Source organism: Gamsiella multidivaricata (assembly GCF_025024155.1).
Source record: "Gamsiella multidivaricata strain RSA 2152 chromosome Unknown BC939scaffold_17, whole genome shotgun sequence".
Classification (NCBI taxonomy): Eukaryota; Fungi; Mortierellomycota; class Mortierellomycetes; order Mortierellales; family Mortierellaceae; genus Gamsiella; species Gamsiella multidivaricata.
In genome coordinates, this window is record NW_026251725.1 from 118,042 (window position 1) to 144,406 (window position 26,365).

The 26,365-nt window shown below is 49.5% G+C and overlaps 9 protein-coding genes across 9 annotated transcripts; 3 read left to right on the forward strand and 6 right to left on the reverse strand.

Annotated features, from left to right (window-relative positions):
• Nucleotide 1: 1 nt before the first annotated feature.
• BC939DRAFT_84295 (S-adenosyl-L-methionine-dependent methyltransferase) lies at nt 2–1,426 on the reverse strand. The gene is made up of 2 exons (XM_051561938.1): nt 877–1,426; nt 2–766 (listed from the first exon to the last, which is right to left on the reverse strand). The coding sequence occupies exons 1-2, from the start codon at nt 1,319–1,321 to the stop codon at nt 36–38; spliced, it is 1,176 nt and encodes a 391-aa protein (XP_051414418.1). The 5' UTR covers nt 1,322–1,426; the 3' UTR covers nt 2–35.
• A 1,889-nt stretch (nt 1,427–3,315) lies between these two features.
• Nucleotides 3,316–4,559, forward strand: BC939DRAFT_444673 (uncharacterized protein). The gene has a single exon (XM_051554716.1). It carries the CDS (start codon nt 3,496–3,498, stop codon nt 4,111–4,113), a length of 618 nt encoding a protein of 205 aa, XP_051414419.1. The 5' UTR covers nt 3,316–3,495; the 3' UTR covers nt 4,114–4,559.
• Nucleotides 4,560–6,758: 2,199 nt separating this feature from the next.
• Nucleotides 6,759–9,619, reverse strand: BC939DRAFT_501124 (translation elongation factor G; the record flags this gene model as incomplete). Its single annotated transcript, XM_051560124.1, has 5 exons — nt 6,759–8,283; nt 8,373–8,528; nt 8,643–8,808; nt 8,961–9,207; nt 9,353–9,619. The coding sequence occupies 5 exons, from the start codon at nt 9,617–9,619 to the stop codon at nt 6,759–6,761; spliced, it is 2,361 nt and encodes a 786-aa protein (XP_051414420.1).
• Nucleotides 9,620–9,885: 266 nt separating this feature from the next.
• On the reverse strand, nt 9,886–11,551 carry BC939DRAFT_408776 (ClpP/crotonase-like domain-containing protein). Its single transcript, XM_051552892.1, has 5 exons — nt 11,394–11,551; nt 10,968–11,177; nt 10,733–10,860; nt 10,594–10,627; nt 9,886–10,465 (listed from the first exon to the last, which is right to left on the reverse strand). Exons 1-5 carry the CDS (start codon nt 11,479–11,481, stop codon nt 10,038–10,040), a joined length of 888 nt encoding a protein of 295 aa, XP_051414421.1. The 5' UTR covers nt 11,482–11,551; the 3' UTR covers nt 9,886–10,037.
• Nucleotides 11,552–11,639: 88 nt separating this feature from the next.
• On the reverse strand, nt 11,640–13,304 carry BC939DRAFT_84610 (Spo7-like protein-domain-containing protein). The gene is made up of 4 exons (XM_051561942.1): nt 12,972–13,304; nt 12,773–12,840; nt 12,341–12,450; nt 11,640–12,201 (listed from the first exon to the last, which is right to left on the reverse strand). The coding sequence occupies exons 1-4, from the start codon at nt 13,174–13,176 to the stop codon at nt 11,709–11,711; spliced, it is 876 nt and encodes a 291-aa protein (XP_051414422.1). The 5' UTR covers nt 13,177–13,304; the 3' UTR covers nt 11,640–11,708.
• A 285-nt stretch (nt 13,305–13,589) lies between these two features.
• BC939DRAFT_475179 (uncharacterized protein) lies at nt 13,590–14,912 on the forward strand (the record flags this gene model as incomplete). Its single annotated transcript, XM_051558476.1, has 1 exon — nt 13,590–14,912. The coding sequence occupies one exon, from the start codon at nt 13,590–13,592 to the stop codon at nt 14,910–14,912; it is 1,323 nt and encodes a 440-aa protein (XP_051414423.1).
• Nucleotides 14,913–14,954: 42 nt separating this feature from the next.
• Nucleotides 14,955–17,949, reverse strand: BC939DRAFT_444681 (uncharacterized protein). Its single transcript, XM_051554717.1, has 3 exons — nt 17,617–17,949; nt 16,743–16,991; nt 14,955–16,620 (listed from the first exon to the last, which is right to left on the reverse strand). The coding sequence occupies exons 1-3, from the start codon at nt 17,622–17,624 to the stop codon at nt 15,306–15,308; spliced, it is 1,572 nt and encodes a 523-aa protein (XP_051414424.1). The 5' UTR covers nt 17,625–17,949; the 3' UTR covers nt 14,955–15,305.
• Nucleotides 17,950–19,055: 1,106 nt separating this feature from the next.
• BC939DRAFT_394739 (uncharacterized protein) lies at nt 19,056–20,649 on the forward strand (the record flags this gene model as incomplete). The annotated part of the gene is made up of 4 exons (XM_051552181.1): nt 19,056–19,439; nt 19,873–19,915; nt 20,195–20,358; nt 20,497–20,649. Coding segments are annotated over 4 exons (744 nt in total), but the record flags the coding sequence as incomplete, so codon positions are not given.
• A 2,441-nt stretch (nt 20,650–23,090) lies between these two features.
• BC939DRAFT_444690 (uncharacterized protein) lies at nt 23,091–25,436 on the reverse strand. The gene has a single exon (XM_051554718.1). It carries the CDS (start codon nt 25,134–25,136, stop codon nt 23,370–23,372), a length of 1,767 nt encoding a protein of 588 aa, XP_051414426.1. The 5' UTR covers nt 25,137–25,436; the 3' UTR covers nt 23,091–23,369.
• Between the last annotated feature and the right edge of the window lie 929 nt (nt 25,437–26,365).

Below are 26,365 nucleotides of genomic sequence, written 5' to 3' on the forward strand. Positions count from 1 at the left end.
TTGAAAGCGGTTTTATTCCGCTGCAAGAGCTATCATTACTGACTGGCGGGTCCACTCCTGGCGGCGACAACCACGAAATGCAGCCACTTGGACCGGTCCAACCACCATAGCCCCTTACAAAGCGCCCAGTACGTCCAATTCACTCCCGGTTTCACCAACCCTCCCAATCGACCCATCTGGTTCTCGATATACCCCGCCAATCCCGAAAACACTCGGTCCTCAATACACTCAATTTCAATATCCACGAATCCAGCATTGACCAAATCCTGTTTGTATTCCTCCATGGTCTTCATGTTCTCGACTGGCACCTCCATCGCCTTGAACACTGCCTCGAAAATCGATCGGCCCAATCCAGAGGTTGGTGCAGGCCTTGCAAGGATCATATCTGCCATCGCCAGGCGTCCAGTCTCGGGTTGGAGAACCTTCAAGGCATTCTTCAGGAATTGGGCCCGGGTGTTGTAGTGGTATGCCGAGTCGATCGAGACAACGTGTGTGAAATGTTGACCCGTTGTTATCGATGTTGCTGATGGTGTTGAAGAGGTAGATGGCCTTTTGCTGAAAACTGTGGGAGTCGATTCCAGGAACTCGGGTAGTTTAGACGCATCTGCAACATAGAGCTGTATTTCGGTTCCTGGAAGTTTTGTCCGCTTAATTAACTCCTGTGCTGCGTGGTGCTGAATGGGTTCGATTGTAATCCCGGTGATCCGCGCTGGCTGGTACAACTCTGCCATATACACATCCTGGTCTCCGCATCCAAATCCAACATCTAACCACATAGTATCAAAAAAAAGAAAACCAGCAATTGTGTTAGTCCTGTCCGCAATAGAGTAACTGACGCGATCGCCATGGATCAGATCCCAAATCAGACAAACGTACCAAGAATATGGCTCTGTTGGTTGATACCGATTTTACTGGTGACCTTCTCCACCAAGGCCTTGCACGCGTCCTGGAACCGCATCGGCTTCTTCTCCTCGTCCCACAAACCCATATTAAACCACCATCCAGTGACCTCCAGGTTCAGGAACGCGTGTTGCAGTCCATACATGACCTTCTGATCCAACTGTGATTTCGCATTTTTGCCCTCGGATGATCCTTGTGAATGCAGAATATCCAGGCCGACCTTGTCTGGGTGCCTAGAGCTGAGGCCCAATAGCTCCTGAAGTCGACTGGCAAGTGGTGTTTCGGCGACGAGGAGACCAAGGAGGAATCCGAGGAGGACTGGGAAGAGAGACTCGAAGCGAGATTTTTGTTCTGCAGGGTATACGGTTGAAAGGGTGAGACTCACAACGAGGACCAGAAAGAATCCAAATCGAGTATTCATTGCGATGGTAACAAGAAGGTTTCACTGATGCTGGAAGCAAGATGGGGAATGGGGGAGACGAAAGTGATGAAAAAACGATCAACGATCAACAACCGACCTTTGAGCCTACGGCTGTGTTTGTGTCCGTGCGATTGGGGCGCCATCCTCCCGTCTAGATTGCCTCTCACCCATTTTAACACGAGTATATTTGAACATCCGCACAACTCGTTTACTTTGCCATACCGTCGATCACCCTTTTGGCAAGGGTAGAGTCTGCCAGGACAATAGTATCATCACGCTTCATAAATGCAGCTGCTATTGCGGCGCACCTTGATGCTCGCGACTTCGACATACACACGCGTAGGATTGTCAATATCGGACCCAAAAAGAAAAAAGATTCAGCTGCCAGCTTGAGCACCAATCCGCTTAGGTCCTAATCCGCAAATAGCAGAGATATACAGCAGCAACATGCGGCGGCGGCGGCAGTGATACCGCCCAGATCTCAAGTAAAACATACGACCAACATACTGTTTTCGAACGCTCGCGGCGCAGAGACAAATGCTTAAGATTTAAGTTTATGATACACAGGCTTCGCACTGAACAAGCGGCTATATCAGGTAACCAGGCGGCAACTGCTATCTTGTCCGGTAAGAGTCCCCTGTTGTATCTACGTGATCTGATATTGATATCGAAGGGATGTGTGTTGTAAAGTACAGTATTGCTAGCGCCGTGCTGTAGAATCTAGTGCTGTGCTGCTGGTGTTGATGGTGGCAGGCCGAGCTTTCTTGAGAGAAAGGTGCGACGGGTCGTGTATGATGTTTGATTCCGAGTCCGCTTCATTTGCTCACGCTAGCTATGCACGTCGTTCAAGCGATTGAGGACGGGCTCGAACAGCTGCATGGGTTGACGGGCACTCCTGTGGACTTTCTGGGCCTTGCCTATTTCCTCGATCGCCTGTGCTGTTATCAATGACGCTTCACAAAGGACGTCCTGGGCATTTATACCTCCATTGTTCTACAGGATAATTACGCGACGTGGACGTGTTCGCCTGTACAACGCGTGAATGGATGGAGATCGGTTCCTTCAGGACGGATGCAAGTCTGCAGGTGAGAAAAAGGAAGGCAAGGAGCATGCCAATTTATCGCATGTTGCACAAGTACCCTAAACAACGCCCTGAGCGCTCCTTCGATGAATACAGCACAGCATAGACTGGCGAGACTGGCGCGACTAATATCTACTAATCCCGGCCTCAGTGGGTCCGACTGATACATTACAATGACGTAGTTGTTGACAAAACATGACTGTGCACGGACCATGTCAGGTGCCTGTCGGGTGCCTGGTTTTTTTTAAACACGTCAGCAACAAGAGACGCGCACTTTATCCTTCTTCTCACACCCACACCCACACCCACACCCAATCAGCACCTAACCGCCAACCACCAACCAGCCAACCAGCTAACCAGCGCTCCACTCAACCACCGCTCAACCACCACTCCACTACCACTCCACTGCCAATCAACTAGCACCTCGGCAGTTCGCCAGAGACTTCCTCGCGCGAAGTTACCGTACGCCAGTGATATCAATGTAAGTACTTTGGCTGCTTTGCTTTGCTTTGAACCCACATTGAAGCACAATACTCATCATCCCATCTTTTGCGTTTGTGTCGCTTGTTAGACCCAAAAAAAAAAAGAAAAAAAGAAAAAAAAGGAACAAATAAAAGAATACAAAAAAACAAAAAAACAAAAAACAAAAAACAAAAAACAAAAAACAAAGACAAAAAAAAAAAAAAAACGACAACGACAACGACAACATTGCTTATATGGTACGTGGATTGTGAAAAGCTGTTGCGGATAGAGTGTACTGCAGGTATCCTAACATTTGTCTTGACTTGTGATCGATCTTAGTACGAGTGCCCGCTGCGATACTCCAGCAAAGACCCTCACTGGGTTGCCAAGCACATGAGCAGCAGCATGCCCAAGGGACCCAGGACAAGAAAGGGTCCTCCGAAGCCACATTGGTGAGCCAGCGACTCCAAGGACGGGGACGAGAAACACCTATCGAGCCGGCGCACCAGTGCCGCTCATCGTTACGCAAGGCATGGCCGCGGGTGGAGCCACATGCTGACGCGCTCTATCACGACCAGGTAAGGCGACTACAGCTATTCATGTTCTAGACTACGAAATTTGTTCTGAAAAGATGAGCCGGGCCTTCCTGCATACTGACCTTGCTGGTGTTTTCATCACCGTGTCTTTCTGTCTAATAGGCGCCAGCTGTGCCTCCCGGAACTCCCAAACCCCACAAAAACGTACAAGCCGAGGGGGTTTCGGGCAGGTGCAGACGACCTGCTGCAACGGGATCTCGCCCCAGCCCCAGCACCCGTTGCAGTGGGTCGATCTTTATGGATCCGCCCCACCCATCACAGCCATACCACTACCCTTCCCACCTCAGGCTGTGATGGGTAGGTATTTCTTTTATTTCTTCTTTCCTCCATTTTCTCCTCCCTCCCCACTCCCCTCGCTCACCCTTCCACCTATTCCACCCTTCACTCTCCAAAACATGCTCCCCATCAGATGCTCAGGACCAGCCTCTAATGGCTACCTCATGGTAATTTCACTCCTGCTTTTCTTGTATGTGATCAACATGTCTCACCCTTGCCGCCCCGGCATCAAGTGGCTCAGGGCCCCTGTTCGGATCGCCAGCGGGACCCTGCCACTGGCCTCTCGACGCAGTGGGATGATGCGCCGTGGGTTAGGGATGAAGCGAGCCCTCTGGTCTTTTGGCTGTCTGATGCACCTGTTCTCGCCTACATCTTAGGGACCTTATAGCGCGGCGAACGACTCTACTCTCCCATATACACATGGTGGCGCGCGAGGCTGTGCGGGCCAATGTGGTCCTCCGCGGTGCTAGCCAAAGGAAGCAGCAGACATGGACAGAAGCAGACACAGCAAAGCAAGGTAAGGACACTAGGGGGCCAGCGTGCTCAGGGCTCTGGAGCAACAACTGTTGGGGTTGCAGGGGATGGAAAAATCGGTGGTCCTGTCCGGATCACTGTCCTAGACTGGACTGCCCCTGTGCAGTTCAGGATCCTGGGCGATTATCGGCCACCGTCTGTTTCTCTTTTCCTTGCGCACTCTGATGGTCTGCGGCTCTCATTGACTTGCAGTCGCCGGCTCAGATACGCTGTGCACTTCCGGAGGCAGGTCTGGGTCTCCCACCGTTCGTTCTTTCTCCCTATCCTTTTTCCTTCTTTTTTTTTTTTTCTTTCTCCTCTTTTTCTTCTTTACACCTTTCTTTTTATTCCTTTTTTCTATTGCTAATGATCCGCTGGCCTTGGGCTGAGCGAGAAGGCAGGGGTCAGCATTCTCTTTTCTCTTTTCTCTTTCTTTCGCTTCCCCCTCCCTTTCTTCCTTGAGACCCAGACCGTCCGATGAAAAGCGTCCACTCCAAAATCACAATGGTAAGCCCTCTGTCTGTATATGTGTATATTCATGTCTTTTTTGTGCAGCGGGCGTTCGAAGCAACATGCAGCTGTGTACTAACTAGTACAACACCGTCTCCTTGTCTCATTTTCCTTGAGGACCGCCGGTGCGCATGGTAAAGCAAGCTCCCTTGTGTATCCGCGAAAGTAGAGTCCGATGCCGTGTCGAGGTCCTGGTACTAGGGTAAGTGGGGCACTGGAGCGGGTGTAGAGGGTGGTTCAAAAAACTAAGGCATTCGCGGACCAATCCACGGTTGAGGACCATTGCACGGGAAGTGTCAGTTGGTAGCGGTACCCAAAACCGGCCGTCCAGGTAAGTCCTCAGGCTGCTTGAATGTCGGGAGGAGCGGTGGTGGGCTTGTCGGTTGCATGCATGGGAAGCATGGGGTGCAACTGCCATGGGCTAGTCAGGAGGGGATCTGGGACTGGGCAGAGAGGGGAGCGGGGTGAAGGGCCTAGCATCAAAGGAATAGGTGAGAAGGGTTTAGGGGAGTGTAAGGAGGGTCCGGGGAGGCCAAAGGGGATCAGGATCGAAGGGCCTCAGGCACTGCCGCCGCCCTTGTCAAAGTAAGTATACATCTGGTGTTTGCGGTGTCTTGTTTAATATGCAAAGTGTCTATGAATCCATCCTTATGCGAATTGTTTGTGATCCTGTATCTGATACTAGATAGTTATTCCACAAATTAAGTGGGTAAATATGTGCTGTCGCCGTCCGCTCGTCCGACCGTCACCGCTACATACAACAACAAGGTGGCGGCGGGGGCATGGGCGGTAAGACAGCGACAAGGGCGGTAAGGCAGCAACAAAGACCGAGGCCAGTCTGCGGCAAGGCTCGACTGCAAGGCCAGTACCAAGACCAGTACCAAGACCAGTACCAAGACCAGTACCAAGACCAGTACCAAGACCAGTACCAAGACCAGTACCAAGACCAGTACCAAGACCAGTACCAAGACCAGTACCAAGACCAGTACCAAGACCAGTACCAAGACCAGTACCAAGACCAGTACCAAGACCAGTACCAAGACCAGTATCAAGGCCTTAGACAAGATACCGCAAGAACAAAGACAAGGCCGATTATACGATTGGAAATAGGACTGAGTACAGCCTATTGGTAAGAGCGATAAAGGCCGCGATAAAACCTTGACAGAGCACAGGGCCGTGACGAGAACAGGGACAACGAAGGTCGCAAACCCTGTGGCCAGAACAGCGATCGACGGCTGCAGTCAAGAGTAGCGATGGTAACGAGCAATCCAATGTGCTCATAACCAAATGAGGCTCGGGGTTTATCCCTGAGCATAGAACACGGAAGTAGGCCCTTCAATAGCTAACCGAGTTCAGTCACCCATATTTGAATACAGAAAATAAAATTGCAAAAATCCGCCGCCTAAAAGACATAGCTTAGCTCTATTCAATAAGGCTCTGCATTGTAGTGTTCAATGTAATCCAATTAAACCTCTCTCGACAAATACCGATGGCTGGATGTCGTAAGTCCGGACACGGAGCAAGTCTCCTGATTATTTTCTTCGGCCGCTTTATGACAGCGTCCGTAATAGCCTCGGCGAACGTTTTGTCGCAGCGAGTATGCTAAGATTTCCGGTCCCAGGACTGGATGATGTTGGAGGGACCGTTGTGTCCGTAATGCAACCCACATGTTATTTGGTGTTTTCGTCCGTGGAAGCAAAAGCAGCCAACAAAAACGAACGAAGGGTACGCTTTTGATGGGACATATTGATAAGAGAGGCGAAGTATCAGTGCAATATCCCCATACAGTCAAGAAAAAATCAAGTAGAGGCATCGGCGCTACGCCCAATCAAGACGGCGAATGTAAACGGGTCAAAAAATAATGCGCTTTATGTTCTGTAGACTACATGGGGAATGTAAAAGGGTAAAATGGATAAAGAAAAAAAAGAATGAAACAATCGAACAATGACAAGGACTTTCTAGATTATAAGAACAAGGTAAAGAAACGTTTCCTAAACATCTACTTCTGATCCTCCTTCTGCTTCTTCTGGTACGCCTTAATCAACTCCATCTGTTCTTGGGGCTGCACCTTCTGGTGCCTCAAGTACTCCATCGAGAACTCTCCCTTACCCTGCGATTGACCACGAATCTCGGACGCATATCCAAACATCGCGTTCAACGACACCTCGGCCACACAGCTGAAGTAATCCTCCCCAGACTCCGTATCCACAATCGTTCCCTTACGCTTGTTGATTCCTCCAATTACCGTTCCCTGGAATTCGACCGGTGCCGTCACATCCACCTTCATGATCGGTTCCATGATCACAGGGTTTGCCTTCATGTATGCCTCCTTGAACGCGTTCAATGTCGCAATTTTGAACGCCAACTCGGACGAATCCACAGCATGGGCAGCTCCATCCTCGAGCACCATGCGCACTCCTGTGATTGGATGTCCGATCAAGAAACCCTTCAGCATACCCTCCCGGAATCCCTTCTCACAAGCTGGGATATAGTTCGTAGGAATGTTGCCTCCAACGACTCGGCTCTCAAAGAAGGCATCGGTACCCTCCTCGTCAATCTCCGCCGGCTCAATGTATCCCTGCACGCGACCATACTGACCAGCTCCTCCAGACTGCTTCTTGTGCGTGTAGTTGAACTTGGCGCCATCTGTAATCGCCTCACGGAAAGCGACCTGAGGCTTACCCGTGACGCAGTCCACACTGTACTCACGACGCATGCGCTCGACATAAATCTCCAAGTGCAGCTCTCCCATTCCCGAAATAATCGTTTCCTTCGTCTCGGAATCGACATGGACCTTGAAGGTTGGATCCTCCTTCTGGAAACGGTTCAGAGCCTTCGAGAAGTTGGGGGTCTCCTTGCCCTTAGGCTTAAGCGACAGTGAAATGACGGGATTGGGCACAAACATCGATGTCATCGTGTACTGGACCGAACCATCCGTGAAGGTATCTCCTGAGGAACAATCTACTCCGAACATCGCGCAAATCTCTCCTGGTCCGACCTCATCGACATCCTCAAGCTCATCGGCGTGCATGCGCACCAGACGGGGCACCTTGACCTTCTTGTCGTTCCTGACGTTCGTGATAAATCCGCCGCGACGCAACATACCCTGGTACACACGCATGTACGTAAGTTGACCAAAGCGACCCTCCTCCAGTTTGAACGCCAAACCAACCAAAGGATCCTTGTCATCGGAGGAGAGCTCAATCTTGGCCTCATCGTTCTTAATATCCAATGCAGCGTTGGTGACCTCATTGGGGCTGGGGAGATAAGCGCAGACAGCATCAAGCAGGGGCTGGACGCCCTTGTTCTTGATAGCAGATCCCATCATCACAGGAATGAACTTACGGGCAATAGTCGCGCGACGGATGGCCTCGGCCAGCTGCTCGCTCGTAGGGTTCTCCTCCATGATGAACATGTCCGACATGGTCTCATCGACCTCTGCCAAATGCTCGAACAACTCGGCGCGTTTGGCCTTTGCGAGCTCCATAAACTCCTCAGGGATCTCGCTCTCAACCACATCAACACTATTAAGTTGTAAGGTAATAGTTTGTTAGACATGGTTCCCAGTTCACCATATCACATCATGCATGCTCATATGAACAACAACACATACCCATCGGCTCCCTCGAAGGCAAGTGCCTTCCACTTGAGGAGATCGATGACGCCTTTGAAGTTGTCCTCAGCGCCCATAGGGATCTGCAATGCAGCAGCGTGCATCTTCAGCTTCGTGCGGAGAGCCTCCACGACCTTCCAGGGATTCGCTCCAGCACTAATAGGCATTGTGCAAAAAGAAAATTTGAAGATATATGCGGAGTGAGTATTCAATGTACATAGTATCCGGTCATATCCTCGAAGCGCCATTGAACTGAAGATGGCTATTTACCGATCCATCTTGTTAATGAAGCAGATTCTGGGGACACTATAACGCTTCATTTGACGATCGACCGTGATAGTCTGCGACTGCACACCACTGACAGCGCACAGCACTAGAACCGCACCATCCAACACACGCAACGCTCTCTCGACCTCAATCGTGAAATCGACGTGCCCTAAAATCCAACCACAATAACAAACGGAAACATCCGGATTAATTCACCAGTTTAGTTCCTTCTACAACCTGGGAATGATTCCCTTCGCCATAAGAGTTCAATCGTGAATAAGCAGCCAGTTTCTATAAAGCTTTTTTTTTTTTTTGGCTTACCAGGAGTATCGATAATGTTGAAGTTAAAATCCTTCCAGGCCGCATAAGTAGCGGCACTCTGAATGGTGATTCCCTTCTCACGTTCAAGTTCCATCGAGTCCATCTTGGCGCCGACATTGTCCTTTCCACGGACTTCGTGGATCTGGTTGATACGACCTGTGTAGAACAACACGCGCTCCGTCAACGTCGTCTTTCCGGAATCAATATGCGCCGAGATACCGATGTTACGCAATTTCTCGATCGAGCCCTATGAACAACACCCGACAGAAAATGAATATATATATACATGTATACCATAGATTAGTGACTAGATCAAACGGAAGGATGCTCCGGATATTCTTTTGAGCACTACCCATAAAAGAAGAAAAAAGACAAAAGAAAAAGAGACTTACAGTCTGAATAGGCTGAGCAGATGCAGAATTCCACCGCTTCTGGATCATACCCACAAGGACCTTTCCAGTGCCTTGCTGCTGCGATGCCAGATCCTTCTTGGCGTGCCAACGAGGCTGGAGGTACAACATTTCTGGGTTGACACAGCTCTTCTTCACACCAGTAGCAGCTGCCGTGGAGTTGTTGCCATACATCGCCGTCGAGAACGCACGACGGGCCTGTGCCGAAAAGGCACTCTGGGCGTTAATCACCGAGCGGAAGTAGGTCATACTGGTCGTGTTGTGTAAAAACTTTCGTTCACAGGTGGATACACAAGGAATGCGAGTCTCTTGTCGAATGAACGAAAGAGCAAGTCGGTAGGAGAGAGAAAGAAAAGAGGAAGAAGGGAGATGGGGAATGTCAAGCCCGGCGGGGTGGGTCGGATGCAGAGAGAGACGGAGGGGTAGGTGAGGAGGAAAGGAAAAGAAACGCTTTTCAGGCACCGAATGGTCAGAAGTGACTGCCTGCTTCGGAAGTTCATTTGTAAACAAACAGTCCGCCTTTTCCAGGGTCAACAATGCTCTAGTTGGCTGCTTTGTGCTGTTACGCACAGAGTACAGACCTGGCAATTGACGCCTTGTCTTTATTTTGCTGTTGCTGAGTAACTGTTGGTGCGAGAACTGAGAGTACTAGACCCTTCTTCCCTTCTTAGTTATGAACAAACTTGGCCTTTCGCTTCTCAGCAAAAGCGCTCATACCCTCCTTCTGGTCCTGGGACGCAAACGTCGAGTGGAACAACCGTCTCTCGAACGTCAACCCAGCCGACAGAGGCATTTCAAACGACTGGTTAACCGCATCCTTGACCATCTGCACAATCGGCTGCGACAACCCCGCGATCTTCTCCGCCGTCTTCACGGCCTCGTCCACCACAACATCCGCAGGCAGCACCCTGCTGACCAAACCCGCGCGCTCGGCCTCCTCAGCCGTCAAGTTCACAGATCCAGTCAGGCACATCTCCATCGCCTTGGACTTGCCAACGGCCTTGACCAGACGCTGCGTGCCACCGGCTCCGGGAATAGTGCCCAACTTGATCTCGGGCTGACCGAACACGGCCTTGTCGCCAGCATAGATGATGTCTATCAAAACGCGTAACATGGATAATTGAAAAATTGATGAGCTTCCGGTTGGTTTAGAGATCAATTGCACGCTGTGTATTCGTGCAGTTCAATGTAACAGTAGGAAAATAAAGTCCCCCTTGACTTACCGCACATCATGGCCAACTCGCATCCACCGCCAAGCTATTTATACAATGTTTCAGTAAGAGCGATCAGTACCCCCACAATGAACAACTTCACCTCACAATAACTTTCAAAAAAGTCATCCCACGAAGCAACAAAACGTACAGCGAATCCGTTCACGGCAGCGATGATAGGCTTGCGAATCTTGGTGATCTGGGTCCAGTGGCCCAAGAAGTCCTCCGTATAGTTCTCAATAAAGGTCCTGTCTTTCATCTCCTTGATGTCGGCACCAGCTATCATCAGCGCGTTTCCATGGAATATTTGTCAGCAACAAATCACTTTACAGGACATCATCCCCTCTATTTTGCCCCGGCGAAAAACTATAAAAGTAAACGCTTACCAGCGAAAGCGCGCTCACTTCCAGTGAGGACAATGGCCCCGATCTCCTTGTTGTTATCCATTTCCTTCAGGACCTGGTTCAACTCCACAAAGAGGCCGTTGCAGAGCGCGTTCAAGGCCTTGGGGCGATGAAGCGTCACAACTCCAACGCGTCCACGGGTCTCGGTCAAGAGGTACTCCAAGTTCGCCGACTTTGTTGGAGCTACAGCATCTAATGGAGGTACAATCAAAAAGGACAAGAGTTGTATGGGGATATGGGCAGTATTAAAGGAAAAGAAATAGTTGAAGTGGGAGTGGGGTGTGTCGAAGTGTAAGTGTGTGTACGTGTGTGGGGGGGTAATGTGAAGAGCGGGGTTATGGCGTGGGAAATTAGTACTGCATTCTGTACAAGCACTGAGCACTATCATTTCTCAACAACAACACTTGCTTTGGACAGGGCTATAAGCAGAGAACGCGCGGGCCAAGGGCTTGGCGGCAGTAGCGCGAGCAAGGGGCTGACGAAGAGCAGAGAACATAGCTGAATGAATGTCGAGTGTGGGGATGAGGAATGAAAGAGAAGAGAGCGAAGAGAGGAAGAGAAGGGAGTGAAGAGAGGAAGAGGAGACGTGAAAAGGGAGAGGAGGGGGGAGAAATCCCATCGGTTACTATCACGTGCAAGTACGTGTAGTTTAAGATCCGTGAAAAAAAGATTTACATGGGTACACCACATTACGCGTTCTACTTCAATTGCTCCTTCTGTGGGTCAATATCTATTGGTCAACTCGGATCTATGGCGACTATTGCCCAATGCTGTCGCGTTTGAACCCCTATCCGATCCTATCGACGACGCTACCGAAGTCGCCGAAGTCACCGAGTTTGAATTTGGTCTAATAGGTGGCCTCGTCAATGACGACAGCCCCATTATCGGCCTCGCTCCTGAATCCGACCCCGAAGCAGATCCACCACCCCCTCCTCCTGGGATCCTCCTCCCTCTAGACGAAGGCTGTAACCTCCTACCGCCTTGTCCAATCGCCGATCTACTCATAGTCGCCCCGGAACTGGCACCACCTGCAGCCTTGGCAGCCAAAGCTGCCGCTCGCTTCTCGGACTTGCGTTTGAAATAACTGGCCTTGTAGGCCGTGAAGCCCTCCTGGAATTTTTTGGGTACTTTGCGGAAGAATGATAATTCGGGTCGGTTGTCACGGTTGAAGTGCATATTGAACGTCCGAAGCACTCTATTGCATTGCGGGACAAACCTATCGATAACGGCCAGGAGGAAAACATATACCGTTAAAAGGACGAACGGACAGAAGAACAAAATGTTACTCTCGAGTGCCCTTGCGACGCTAACAAAAACAAGCAAGGGTCGATTTTTTCGGAGGGGAGGATCCATACTTTAACGAGTGTCCCAATTTCTCAGAATACATCCCAGTCGCGAAAAAGAGAAACATCGTCGTCGCGGACAGGAGTAAGAAGAACTTGTGCAGCAAATGGATATAATACGTCTATTTTTGTAAAATAAAAAAAGAGAGGCAGCACAGACAATCGACAATGTTAGCATTCTTGAATATGACAAAAATGTGTTTTCTAGGGAAGGCGAAGACGAAGAGAACAGGGCTCAGTTCAATTTGAAATGCAGGTGTCGGATGGTGTGGTGAGTGGCCGGATCAGAGCCGGCCGTATATATGCCTTCTCCAATGCATTTTTGTTGTTGTTGTTGTTGTTGTTGTTGTTGTTGTTGTTGTCGCTGCTGCTTCCTTTTGTGTCCATCCCTTCGTGAAAATACTCGATCGGATACATGCCGAGCAAGTTCAAACCTGTCCGTACCTGACTTGGCTTATAGAACGTCGCAAACGCACAATATGCGATCACTACAATCAACGACCCCAGGAACGCTAACGATCGATTGTTTAAAAAGAAAAAGGGAAGAAATGAATTAATGGTCAGAATGGAATCCTAATATTGCTTACAAGAAATCTTAATTTCGACATTGCGCGGTTTTCGTCAGGCATAGTCGTCGTCTCACCTTCATATTTCTGCTGCCGTTTCTTGAGTCGTGTGAGGTTCAGCTTAAGCCGCTCTTCAAAGATCAAGAGATCCCGATAGGTGACTGAGGACGCATGCATCGAATTGAACTGTTCTTCCGAGACCTTCTGCTCCGGTGGTGCAGGCTGAGCTCCAGCGTTCAGGACCTGGGTCACTGGAGAAAAGTCCGGTGGTGGTGTCGACATGGTAGCGTTGTTCTTTCGCGTATTCCCAGCGACAAAGGGCGGAGTAGTGCTCGGGAGGAAAAGAAGAGAAAAAGAAAAAAAGGAAAGGGTCCAGTGTTTGGGGGAAAGGGCCGAATCCTCCTCCTTGATGAAACAATCGATTCCACGAAGTCGGATTGCGGGGGGAGTAAAGTGTGCTGGTCCCTGGGTTACTGTTTGAATTGAGGACGCTAAATGATGAAAAGGAGACGAGGTGAAGGTTGTCGAACAGAGGAGTGAGTGATGGCGAAAAGAGTTGATGAGCAAAAGTGCATGCATCAAGCGTGGAGCTCATTGCAAGGAGAGGAGAGGAGTGGAGGATATATCACGTGTATGGTAACCCCTACCCACCGCTGGACACAAGGGCTCGGCATCACCCCAAGATCAGTCCAGCAATGAGCCCCCCTTCAGGAAAAGGAAAAGACGCCAAGGCTCTACTCCAGAAGACAATCCGCTCGTTCCTCAATTGTGGTGGCCCGCCATATCTGATCCTTGACACAAGGCCACGACGGATATTTTGCGCACGACACCTTTCCCCCTCGACAAACATTCCGCTGCATCGACTGGACGGATCGTGGTTCAAGTTACCCGCTAAACAAACGCCGTTTGCGGTTCTCGAATCGCCACAGGAAGATACAACCGATGGTCAGGACGATGAGTTTAAGAAATTGGAGAGATCAGATCCCAGGGCCGATCAATTTGGAAGGCAGATCAGGAGCAGCAATATCTTGAAGAGTCGAGGATACAGGACAGAATGGACATTTGAGGATCACCCACTCTTCTGGACGACGTTCGCCGAAGAGCTGTCTCTATCCTCCATGAATAGAGATCCTGGACAGCATACCCAGCCTGCGCTCGAGATCATTGACGGAAGCAAGCCCAGCAAGGAGAGGTACAACTTCTTATTTCAGCCGAACCCCATCTTAGTCAAGATCCTGCCAACAGTTGAGCGAGAACTCTTAGCCTCGCGATCCACACAGCAAGCCAAGTCACCCCATGGATCGAATCTGCTACGTTGTCTCGATGTCGGGTGTGGAGCTGGTCGGGATATGATATATATGGTCGCCAGATCAGCTAATGGCCTGGCAATCAACGGCGCGGAGTGGTCGGCTCTTGGGATGGATCAACGCGAAGACATGTGCGGGCTTGGGCAACAGCTAGTCGACGATACATTTTTCCAGGATCCTGGCGAGCATATCGATGCAAAGATAACGGATCCCGGAATGGAGCTGGCGACGCGCGTGGGCTTTTTGGTAGGCAAGGTCGATTCAGAGTCCGGTGTCTTTTGGGTCTCTTCACCATCATCCATACCATCGCACCCACAGGGCAAAGCCGGTCCATTGCGGCTACAGAATATTCGGTATCACGATGTAGTGCTCGACCAGCAACAGCAACAACTCTTGGGTAGCGCTGCAGCAACAGAGACCAAAGACCAGCGGTTCGATCTGATCATCATGATCCGCTTTCTTCAGCGGTCATTGTTTGCGCCCCTGGTTGAAAACTGGCTGCGCCCAGGCGGGTTTATCATTTTGAGCACATTTGTATCGGACAAGGACCTCCCTCAGTACTCCAAACCAGGGCCAGCACACCGCCTGCAGTCCAGGTCGGAGGCCAGCGACATCTTTGAATCGTTGGGCCTGAATATTGTGTCTGAGGAGGTTTCTTTGATCGAGGACGGAAGGCGGCCAGTCGCCACAGTAGTTGCACGGAAGCCATAGATACAGGATAAAAGCATAGTTGCAGAACCTTAGAATGCAATCGTTTTTTTTCGTTTTTATTATACTTTTGATTCTGTTCAGGCCCTGAACCATCAACACGCTGTGCAAAATCATGGTATGTTTGTCTACAAAAACGGAGGAAACGATGAAAATAGGAAAGTAAAGAAAAAAAGAGCTGCGAAACATATATGGTCGTTCGGTCGTGTCCTAAAAATACAAAGGGAGCCAAGTTCTCGACGAGGGTCATCACGATCGATAATGTTGAGAGTATTGGATGCAAGAAAAATAATGGTAAAAGATGCGGATAAAATTACAAAGACTTGTAAAAGAGTCCAAGAATAATAAGGATAAAAAAAAAGAGAATAGTGAAAGAGCGGTTGTCGAAGATCCTGTTTAGATACCGACAATGTCAATCTCGTCATCCTCATCAATTTCCATGCCCATGTCCTCCTGAACTTCCTGGAACGACGTTTGTATCCTTCGGCCTTTGCCAGTGCCGCCACCACCCATGCAGGCAGGGTTGTTGCTGGATCGTTTCCGCTTGACTTTGTGCTGAGCCGTCATCCAAAGCGCCTCGGTCTGCTCCTCGACACCGCTGCGCTCATAATACTGGGTACAAGATGTCGAAACCGCCATAGAGCGCTTCCTGTTGCTGTTGGGGCCGCAGCCGCTGTTTGAGGACGAAGGGTGAGGGGGCGAAGGCGATGCAGAGGAGTACGAATGGCTGGGCGAGAGCTCGGGCGTTCTTTGCTGGTAGTAACGCGCTCTCTCCAAGGCCTCCTGTTCCGCCTTTGCTTTAGCAGCAGCAATAGCAGCGGTTCTCTTACGTTCCTGCTCCTCTGCAAGAATGGTGCCCATGATCTGCATGCAGCAGGTCTCAACGTATTGGTGGAGCTCCACAAGAGTGGTTTCGTCCAAGCGGGACAAATCAACCTCCATCTCTTCGTCGTCGTCGTCGTCATCTTTAGCATCCTCTTGACCACTGGTACCCTTCAGGATCTTGAAAAGTCCAGCCATGTGTTCAGGGCCAAGGTCGTTGTTGATGCGCGCCACCAGAACCTCTTCCATGCGGCGCTTGTTTGGATCTTCAGCTACAGGTACTGTAGGAGCAACCATAGCTGGCTCGGGGCAGTCGACTGCTTCAAGGGACATGGCGACAGCGATGCTTAAGCTCTCATCCATCTCGTCATCCTGTTCGATATCGACCGGCTCCGTGAGCACAAGTTCAACATTGGCGGAGTCTTCGTCGACTTCATCGGTCTCATCGTCATCCTCGTCATCCTCGTCATCTTCGTCATCTTCATCACAATCTTCGTCATCATCCGACAAGGAGTCAACCTCGCTCAGATCCGAGCCAAGGTCCGAGTCTGAGATCGCCGAGTCGTGCTCCGTGAATCCGTACAGATTGGCAAGGGCGAGATCCTGATAGTTGTTATAGTTTTGGGGCATGCTGGACATTGCGAGATCCAGAGGCGAGACAGAGGGTGCCATTGAGTTGGGTCCGACAATTAGATCTGCAATATTGACAATATCAGGGGCCGCAAAGTTGGAAGGCGCCAAGTCGAAGACGTATTCGTCATAGGCCTGGTCTGCAGGGAGACCTGCAGTCGTGGCATCCCAACCCGTACTGCCGAACATGCAATCCAGACCCAGTTGAAAGGGCGCGTTGTTGATATCAGATGTAAAGTCCTGAGAATTCATTCCGGCGCTATATTCCAAAAAAAAAAAAAAAAAAAAAAAGGCGGATGTTGGGATATTAAATATCGGAAGCGCACCCGCGGTTCAATTGGTGCCAAGTCGCTTGGATGTATAAAGGATAGATGCGCTTACGTAAATGGGTCCAACTCATCGGCGACCTGCCAGTCCTCCCAAGCTTTGGATTGAAGACCGGGGACGAGAAAGTCCGAGATGGAAAACGAGTTATTGGACTGGGGCTGAGTCTGCGAGGGGCCGTAACTCTGTCCGTTAGTGAGGGCACTGGCATCGAGGGCAAGCTGGTTCAACGCCTCGATTTGCGAAAGGTTCTTGATGGAAGCAGTGTGGCTATCTGGTCCAGCAGGCGTGTCCACAAGTGATACTCTAAAGAAGAGCCGGAAATACAGTGTGAGAATCTCATCCATCCTCGCTCTTTCGTTCTCTCTTTCCCCATGCCCCGCGTGTAAGGATGTAAGGATGTTTTCAAAATGACCACAGATAAAAAGATAGACTATGGCTCCCATGTTTTGCATGACAGAAGGTTGGAATATTTTGCTATCATAGCGTGCATTGGGTAAGTTATTGGGCAGAGGATCTGATTCGGATCGTGTGAGAGCGCATAGATAATAGGCTGCGATTATCGTGCGTTGTGCAACGCCAGTTGAATTGCTCGAACAAACAAATAGGCAGAACAAATAAAAAAACTGGGTCCCTGCTCAGCTTGCTTTGCTGGTTCAGAGCCCAACTAGCGGTACAGAAAGGGTTCTTGGAGAGAGGTTGAGCGTGGAATGATAATACGATCGACCCAGTCGATGCCCTTGCTGCCCCAATTGAAGGTCATTGGCGCGTAGTAAGGAAGAGAAACGAGTGATTTTTGGCGTCGAAGACTTGAAAGTGGACAATAAGCTGATTTTAGAGACAGGTCGAGGAGAAAAGGTGCATTGTAAAGACGTGGAGGAGGAGGGGGTGGCAGGAGGGAAAAGGTAGAGGGACGGAGGATGATACATACCCTCCCATTGTTGTTGCTATTGATGTCGAATCTGGGGCCGAGTGTGCAAGAAAAGTGTGATGGAGTGTGCTGCTTTGTCGAAGGAGTCGGTTTGATGGTGCGTACGAGTGTGAATGCGATTAAGGAGTTCCACTTCTTCCCTTCACGAACAGGTTTTTCTTTTTCTTTTGTATAGCGTGTTTTTTTTTTCTATCTGTAGCTGTGAATGGGATCCCCTTCTCGTCTTGACCGTTGCCTGTTGTTTGCGCTGTTTACTGGCAAAAAGCAGGGTGTGGTGCACGGAAGGGAAGGAGTGGGGAAAGAGGAAGAACCAGCGAAAGGGGAAAATGTGCTCTTAAAAAAAAAAAAAAAAAAATGAAGAAAAGAAAACAAACAGTCCTACAGCCCAGCCCATGCACGCGGAAGGATTAGAAAGTTGTGGCGTTGCATTCCTTCCCCTCTTCCTGGGACCCATTTCATTAAGACCCGTCACATTTCATTCGCTCAGCAAGAGACCAGGAGCTTGAAAGAGACTAGGGGGCATTTGGCGTGGTAGGTGCTAAAGTGGGTTGGAGGGATCAGAGCGTGGAGGGAGAGCATACGTGGCACTAATGACATGATATATGAAGACAGACTATGTCTGATCAACCTTGTCATGCCTCTTTAAACTCATCGAGAGCAGATTTGCAGAGATATGTTCGCTCAACACACAGTGGGCGTTCGTATCTGGCGGTGGAATGTCAATCACCCTGTCTCACCAAGCAGTGAAGGAGGTGGTTGACTCCCACGAGCAATTGAACTGTGAGCAGTTGCTGGACGGCTCTAAAAGTAACGAAGTAGCGCCGTCGCTGGCCCCTCTTTATGCTACAGACATCAGGATAGATGCGGTATGCTTATGTAAGCAAAGTTGACCATGGGGTTGGTTCGGTCTCAATACAGTTTCTATACATTTCTTTAATTCAATAGAAATGCTGTCGACCCGCGGAAGTAAAAGCTGAGTGAAAGACCCCATAGTGCAGCCGAACCTGGAGGGAAGAAGATCGTGTATAGGATTCAAAATTGCATACCACTATCCTCTACCATGCCTCTTTTCTTGTGAATTAAAGCCGGCAGCCAAGAACTGCAATCAAAGCATAGTGACAATGGTCGGATGTGCTCTTGAAAGTGCAAGTCAGGGTCTTCCTACACAAGATCATTATCCTCTGCTTCTTCGTCTGTAATGGCCTAGAAGTATGCATGGCACTAAAGTGTGAACAGGGTCACTTTTCTCACTATTTAAGCAATGAAACGCCCTTATTATAATAGCTTATCGTTCTTTTCGTTTTCCTTCACTCCTTCACACCTCTTTCTTCATCACAAACTCCACCTATTCCCATTGCTTCATCAACAGACCGTTCTTGCCCACCATGATCATCTCAACCCCTAAAATAGATGACATGAGTGACCACAGCACTCTCACCATGAACAACACCCTCGCCAATGCACAAATCACCGCAGACTTCTCTCACAACCCCGTCAAACCAAGCACCAAACCAAAACCATCCACCTCCAGTATCACCAGTCCCAACAACACCACCGCCAACGCCAGCGAGAACACCTCTGAGTCACGCCATAGCCAAAATCGTCGACGCTCCTCTACCTCTTCAGAGGGATACATCGGTCGCGTTGGATTCGATACCCTCGGATGCGACACTTCTGAATATTCCTTTACACTCCAGGCAAAGACGGACCATTGGAAGAGGACCAAGAAGGGCAGGACGTTCTTGGTCGGCACGGATTTGAACGATTATTCTGCACACGCCCTGCAGTGGGTTATGGAGAATATGGTCGAGGATGGTGACGAGGTAAGCAACAGAAGCATACACAGAAACTCGTGGTCTTCAGAAGCTGCTCTCGCTTTTGTTCTATTTCTATCTTGACGCGGGTCTTTCAACGAGTGACAGCACCTTATTTTATTTTTTACGAAGCAGCTTGTGGAGAAAAAAGAATGAATTGCTGCCGCTATCTGACTTTCCTCCATAACCCCACAATTACTCGCAGGGAGCGTTTTCATTGCTTCGGCGATATCGGATATCTCCTTTTTTCTTTTCTCTTGGGGTTGTGAGGATAAACACACCAGCAAGTGCCAAAATGAGATGGTGGTTTGCTTTAGAGAGGAGGGAAAACAAACGAGATGGATAGTCATCTATACTTTTGCATGCTTTTTTTTTTTTTTTTTTTTTTTACGCTGACTCGCTTACTTTCTTTTCTCCATTCCTGTGACCTCCGTGTAAATAGATCGTTGCTCTGAGAGTCGTACCCATGGAGCTCCGGGATTCTTGTAAGTCCATCTGAGACAGTGTCGCAGAGGAATAGGGAAGTCGACTACGTGGTTACGACACTCGGAACAGACAGGATATAAAGTGATGGGGAGAAACAAACCTGTGGACTTCATGGGTCTCCCGACAGCTTGACATTTTGGAGCAGGACCCGCGCGTCCGCAGGGATCGAAAGGGAAGAGGATACAGGAGCATATGGAAGAGAATCAAGAAGCTTTGAGTGTAGTATACTAACGCTGCTCGGTTCATTCATCCCACGTCCATGATCCGCGGTTGTGTAGTGTCGAAAACGGGGATTCCGTCGTTTCAGGGCCAGGAATCTGCGGCACGCTCAGAGGCGAATAAGATCATGAGCTCGGTCCGCGAGAAGAATGTCTCGGGCAGGGAAATCAGCATCGTCGTCGAGTGCATTGTCGGAAACGTCCGTGATACTATTCAGCACATGGTATGAAAAACACATCCGCGTGTTGAGATCGATATGTTGAACAACGCTCGACCACCACACAAGACATGCCACTAATCCTCTTCCCTCTCTCCTCTCTCCTCACATCGTTTTTTAATGTTATTATTTGTCCCCCATCAGATTAAATTGTACCAACCAGACATGCTAGTCGTCGGAACCAGGGGCCGCAGTCCAGTCAAAGGCTTTTTGCTCGGTTCCGTATCCCGGTACTGTCTACACCACTCCCCGGTCCCTGTGATCGTCGTCCGGCCCGAACGTAAGCTCAATAAATCAAAGAACAAGGCCAAGGGTATCTTCAGACGGCGGTCTTCGGTCCTTCCGGATGAAAATTTTGAAGGCTATCAACCTCATCCGACCCAACCGATCCATATGTCGACCTCGGATTTTGATATCCGGAACAGTTTTACGGTGACGAGTAAGAGTGCGCTGTCGCCTCCAATGGCCCTGTTCCCGAGTGCGACAATTCACGCAGGAGACCGGTTCCCAGGAAGGGCGAGTCCTGCCCAGAAGATGAGTCCGCTTTCGTCGCTGTTTGCTCCCATGTCCAGTCCTGCTCCTGCTCCTACGCCTGCCCCTGCTTCTACTCCTGCCCCCGCACCAGCTGCGGCTGCAGTTTCAGCGGCTGTGCCGGCTCCGATATCTTCTGCAGCGACAGGTAGCATTTCTCCGCCTTCGTCAGCTCGCTCGTCTATCACGCTCCCGCCGCCTCAGGCCCGAGCTTCGGCGCCGGCACCTCCGGATGGTGTTCTAAAGATGAAGAAGAGTTTGACGACGGACGGGACCAGTAAGTCGAGCGGTCGGGGGTTTGGAAAATCATCTGGTGGATTTTTGTCTGGGTCGACGTTATTGGGACCGTTGTTGGGCAAGGGAGGAGATAAAGATAAGGATGGTGGTGGAGGGTTCATGAAAGGCAAGAAGAGGAACTCACATAGTGGGTAGAATAGGAAAGGGGAAAAAAAAGCGATGGTGGTAGTTGATAATGGACTGAGTCAGAAGGGTGAAGTTCGCAATGTGTAGATATTTTTGGCGCTTTTGAAATAAATAGTCTATATGGCATGTAAATAGGGAACAATGCAATGCGGACAAAAACATATCGGACGCGCTGCGGAGAATAAGAAAAGATGATACTCTACCGCAAACAAATGTCAAAGCCAGCTCACGCAAAACAACGACAAGGATGTGGTTCTTAATCATAATAAATACACGGTATATTGGAAATGCTGTCTATATGAGATTCGCGTGTTGTAGAGTAGAAGGGGGGTCGGGGGAGGATTCTGTAGGACGTGAACTGGAATGGCTTAATAAAAAGCATCGGGCTTGAAGTGGTCTTGAAGAATGCACAGCACTGGTCTTAAAAACAGCTCCAAAGACCGCGGAGAGACGGTTGAAACAGGGCGGACTATGTGCTGGCAACAGCATATTGAGATGTCCATTCTTCGGTTCTGATGTTGTAGATGCGAGTCTCACTGTTGACCAAGTCCACCATACTGTCCTTTACCTGTAATCCACCCCCACACGTTGAACCAATCGCCCGAACCCGCACATACAGCATTGCCTCGTCCATTGGAGCTTACGGCGCCGGTACTCTTTGCCCAAGTCAGTGTCTTGAGATCCAGCACGTTGATATCGTCCATGTTACTGGTTTACTGGTGGTAGCATCGTCATATCCTCCAAAAAAAAGTCAGTTTCGAGCTTCCGTAGGCTGAAGCAAAACAAGATCCCTTGTGCATGTATCCTGTCACATCTGACTCTGCCCTTCACGAGTACACGCTACATCCGATGGAGATCAGTTTGTGCAACTGTTGACCCCAAAAGACACGATCGTGTCGGTCTCCGTGGCTGTGCATTGACACATGGTCGGAACGCTTGGCCTTCAAGTTGATGCGTAGCATACTAGGGCCACCGCTGGCTTTGTTGTATGTGTTCGGTACCTAGACGAGGCCAGTGTCGAGATCGGCTGCTGTGGAATATATGGTGTTGAACGCAAAGTTAAGAGGAAACGGTGCCTCCCAGGCGCCTGTCATGAGGTTGGGGAAGTTTGCGTAATCGTCATGGCCGATAAATACCCAGCCCTGACCATCGGATATGAGAGAGGAAGCAGAGGGCTAGACAAATGGCATCTTTGGCAGTTATTTGTAGGCCGGACTGGTCGTATTCCATGGAGTTGACAGGCCAAGCATGAAGGTCTACGCGACCATATTGTAGGTTGAGTTTGGGGGATGAGTCAGGTCCTCCATTGATTTAAAATCCTTAGCCCTCGGCGAAAACATCGTTGGCGTAAGCTGCGACGTTCGACTGGTGCGCCTGAGCATCGGCTGAGGAAATGACGGAAATGCAGAATTATTGAGAGAAGGAGGTGTGCAAGGTGAAGAAGGGCCATGTTGGCTGGGGATACTGAAGAGGAAAAATGGCTAAAGATTCGAGGAAGGGCAGGAATATCGGACCAGGGAATTATGAGGGAGGATGGAGGGAGAAAGAGATAGGGAGGAGAAGAGAAGAGAGAACGATGACAGAAATAGGCCCAAGCTGTTAGTGTTTAGAACATTGATAGGGCTGTGCGATAAATTGACTTGCTTCGCCGCTTAATGTGCATGACACTCTGGAAGGAGGGAGGAAATGCAATGACTCGTCGCCTCTGTTTCTGAAGCCAAAGCGTTTCAGTTTAAAGTTTTGGATCGGGCAAAAAATCAGCCTCCAAACAGTTCAGAATAACCCCTGGTTTTTATTGACAGCACAGCGCAGCACAGCAGTGGGGTTTCTTTACACCTCACTGTCTCGCTACTCTTTCCCAGACGCAAATTAAGACTACGTCCTCTCGAATACTGCAGGCCATAGTGTTTACTGCTAATACATACAGCGTCGACACTTTGCACATACAGTTGGTCGACTGCTCAGATTCACGTAATACTACTTCATTTAAAATATACTAATCTAAGATGCGTCTGATGATATAGAGAAGGATAGAGACTATGTAGAGTGTGGATTGGCGCTCCTCAAGGAGATTCTGACATGAGGCGGGGGTCATAATAATCGTCTAGATAAGTACCCTCCAACGTTGGTCCACTCATACTCGTATGAGGATGTTGTGGATAAGTCTGTGTTCCATGGAGACCTTCTTGGACATTGCGTCTCATAGACATCTCTGCGTTTCGGTTGAATGTCTGCTGCTGTGGGGGACGCTGGGAACCCGCTCTTGGGTACCGATGCTTCGTGTGGTCATAAACCCTCTCCTCTGCAACGATGGCCGGATGGGGTGGTGGTGGTGGTGGCACATAGTGAGACAGGGGTGGGTATGCACCGGCAGAAGGAGATAAGCTGTAGAAGGATTGCGATTCGGGTGCGTGGGTTCTTTCAGAATGCCGCGAGTTGTCTGAGTGCTTTGGCCAGGACGAGGGCCCATGAGCGGATGGACTACGCAATATGCTGTATGCGCTTGGTTTGTGATGAGAAGGACCAGGGAATGGATTTGACATCTGGTGGACAGAACCGCTGGAGGCCTTAGGTTGCCTTCGTTGACGATACACAAGGACAACACCGGCAACAATAGACACGAAAAGGACTCCTACAACTGCGCCCAAAATCACAGGTAGGCGACTAGTTCCTGGTAAAGTCGACGCAAGGGAATCAGTGGACGGTGTAGGACTTGAGGCACTTGAGGCGGTGGCCGAGGTGGAGATGTATGAAACAATGGCGGTGGCGGCAGAAGTAGTAGTAATATTTGATTGGACGACCGGGACGATGTACTGGGAGGTCCAGGATTTAGTTTTGAGGTTGTAGATGAGAGGTTTGTTGTTGAAGATGAACTGAGTGGCATTGACCCTTGTGGACCCGCCCCATACGATGAACTGATCGTTCGAAAATGCACAGGCGGCTGAATCTCTTGCATTCCCCTGATCGATATCGGGGCCTTTCGTCCACGTAAAAGTCGCCACGTCCAGCACATAAATATCGCGATAGCCGTTATCAAAGTCCTTTCCGCCGAACAGGATCATCTTCGACCCTCCGTAGGCTGGCGTAAGACAATGAAGCGTCCGTATTTGGGCGTTGGACGCCCCTGGGGGCGTCGTTCCCGTCGTGTGCTGTGTCATGTTTGTCCAGTTGAGAACGGTGCTCCATGAGAATGTACCGCGAATGTATCCTCCTACTGCAATCAGTTTCTGAAATTGTTGGCTCCAAGCAGCTGAGACTCCAAGAGACGATGGATTTGTAGGATAGATACGAACACTCTCTGTTGTACGAGTATCCAAGTTCATCTTCAACGCGTTGACCTGATTCTTGGCGTCCAAGTATCCGTTTGGTATGTAAATGGAGCCACTGTCGGGATCAAACACTGCTCCGTTTCCGACCCCGGTGTTGAAGTTTTTGACTGCAAAGGTTTTGTTCCATGTGCTCTTCTTGGTGTCGAAGACATGGACGGTGGAGGCGTAGTCAATAACCACCCAGCGGCCGTCGGATGTCATAACGCTGGGCATTTCTTCAATAGCTGGCCCCGTCGGTAGTTGTTTATATGCTGGCTTTGTGGCGTTCCAGGAAGTTGATAGGTCGATCATGAACGTCTGGGAGATTGCGTTACTGCCAATTGATTCCCTTCCTCCGAGAATGTAGAGCCCCTGACCTTCTATGAAAGCACTGAGGGCGCCGTCTGTGCGATTTGGCCGGAATGCTTGGGCATCGACTGACGGGAATGTGAATATGCAGAGAAGCGGTACAAGTGTGTATGCAAGAGAACGTAGTGATGAGATTGGCCTGGAATGGGGCATCTTTGCTGTAGATAATAATGGTAGTGGTGATAGTGGTGGTGGTGGTGCGGACTGCGAAGTGGATGAGGATGGCCAGAAAAACAGGAAATGAAGAAATAGAGAGGTGCTCAAAGAAAGGACGATGGAGTGCAAAAAGAGACAAAGGGGAACGTGCAAAACAGGAAAGCGAGGACAAACGTGAACATGACAAAAAAGAAAATGAGATGGAAAAGGCCTCACAACACAATTGTAGTCGCGGGTAGAAACATTTCCGCCTCCCTCCACTGCTGTACCACAGCAATAAGAGAAGCATTTACCTGGTATAGAGACTAGGGGCAACAGCATGCACTAAGATCCACGTTTCAGTTTTAGGGTTAAACATGAAACATTTAGGGTAGACACCGCTTTTTTGAGAATTGTACGCATCCTTTTTCAGACAAGATGAGAACACACTAATGAGCATTACTCGATACACAAGACCGTGAGTGATGAATGCTTCACAGCTCACGATATTAGAATGAAAGCTGCTCGTGAAACAGATATGCAGGCTACTGAGAAAACAAGCATGGGTGATATGCTGTACTGTTCTTTTTATATATTACTTTTCTAACGATATCTACATGTGTCAGACATGTGGTAGGATGGCGATCTAGCTGTGTATGGGCTGATTCTGTAGAACGGAGTATCTGATATGAGGCGTGGGTTAAATAGTAGCGGCAGGCCTGCCTACAGCCAGGGCAGGATGGGTTTGTAAGCGGATGGGTCGTCAGTTAAGCTGTGAACCTTGAGGTTTCAAGAGTGTGAGTGCCGACAACCCTAGCTCGCCTTCGCTGATAATACAACGAATCGCGCTGGTAACTAGCAAAACGAAATTATCCTTGAGACAGCGCCTAAAATCACAGGTGGACGCCTACAGTTCAGCAAAGATGATGTTGTTGAGGGTACATTTGTATGCTTGGACGCTAGTTGAAGAGAGGTAAAGCGGAGTAGCGATAAAGAGACGAATGTAAGACGAAGAAAGCGGGAGCTGGGTATAAAATAAGTTACCTTTGTTTCAAATGGGCAGAAGACTGTGGAAGATGACCAAAGACGGACAAGGATGCGGTAACAGAACAAAATGAAATTGTGGGATAAAGAACGAAGTGGACAAAGAGGTCGATAGAGAAAGTAAAGAGAAGAGAAGGGCAATAGCTGTTAGCGTCAAGGTAAGAGACTTCCAAGGTGATAAAGCGGCCTCTGTCGACAGAGAC

Coding starts and splice junctions, on each gene's coding strand:
- BC939DRAFT_408776 (XM_051552892.1), bottom strand. CDS start 11,481: ATGTTCTCTGCTCTTCGTCAGCCCCTTGCTCGCGCTACTGCCGCCAAG. Junction 11,178..11,393: donor TGCTTATAGCCCTGTCCAAA/GCAAGTGTTGTT, acceptor TACCTCCATTAG/ATGCTGTAGCTCCAACAAAG. Junction 10,466..10,593: donor CGAGTTGGCCATGATGTGCG/GTAAGTCAAGGG, acceptor GCGTTTTGATAG/ACATCATCTATGCTGGCGAC.
- BC939DRAFT_444681 (XM_051554717.1), bottom strand. Junction 16,621..16,742: donor GATGAGTTGGACCCATTTAC/GTAAGCGCATCT, acceptor TTTGGAATATAG/CGCCGGAATGAATTCTCAGG.
- BC939DRAFT_444690 (XM_051554718.1), bottom strand. CDS start 25,136: ATGCCCCATTCCAGGCCAATCTCATCACTACGTTCTCTTGCATACACA.
- BC939DRAFT_84610 (XM_051561942.1), bottom strand. CDS start 13,176: ATGTCGACACCACCACCGGACTTTTCTCCAGTGACCCAGGTCCTGAAC. Junction 12,841..12,971: donor ACGGCAGCAGAAATATGAAG/GTGAGACGACGA, acceptor ATCGATCGTTAG/CGTTCCTGGGGTCGTTGATT. Junction 12,202..12,340: donor AAATTGGGACACTCGTTAAA/GTATGGATCCTC, acceptor CGTTATCGATAG/GTTTGTCCCGCAATGCAATA.
- BC939DRAFT_444673 (XM_051554716.1), top strand. CDS start 3,496: ATGAGCCGGGCCTTCCTGCATACTGACCTTGCTGGTGTTTTCATCACC.
- BC939DRAFT_84295 (XM_051561938.1), bottom strand. CDS start 1,321: ATGAATACTCGATTTGGATTCTTTCTGGTCCTCGTTGTGAGTCTCACC. Junction 767..876: donor CCAACAGAGCCATATTCTTG/GTACGTTTGTCT, acceptor CTATGTGGTTAG/ATGTTGGATTTGGATGCGGA.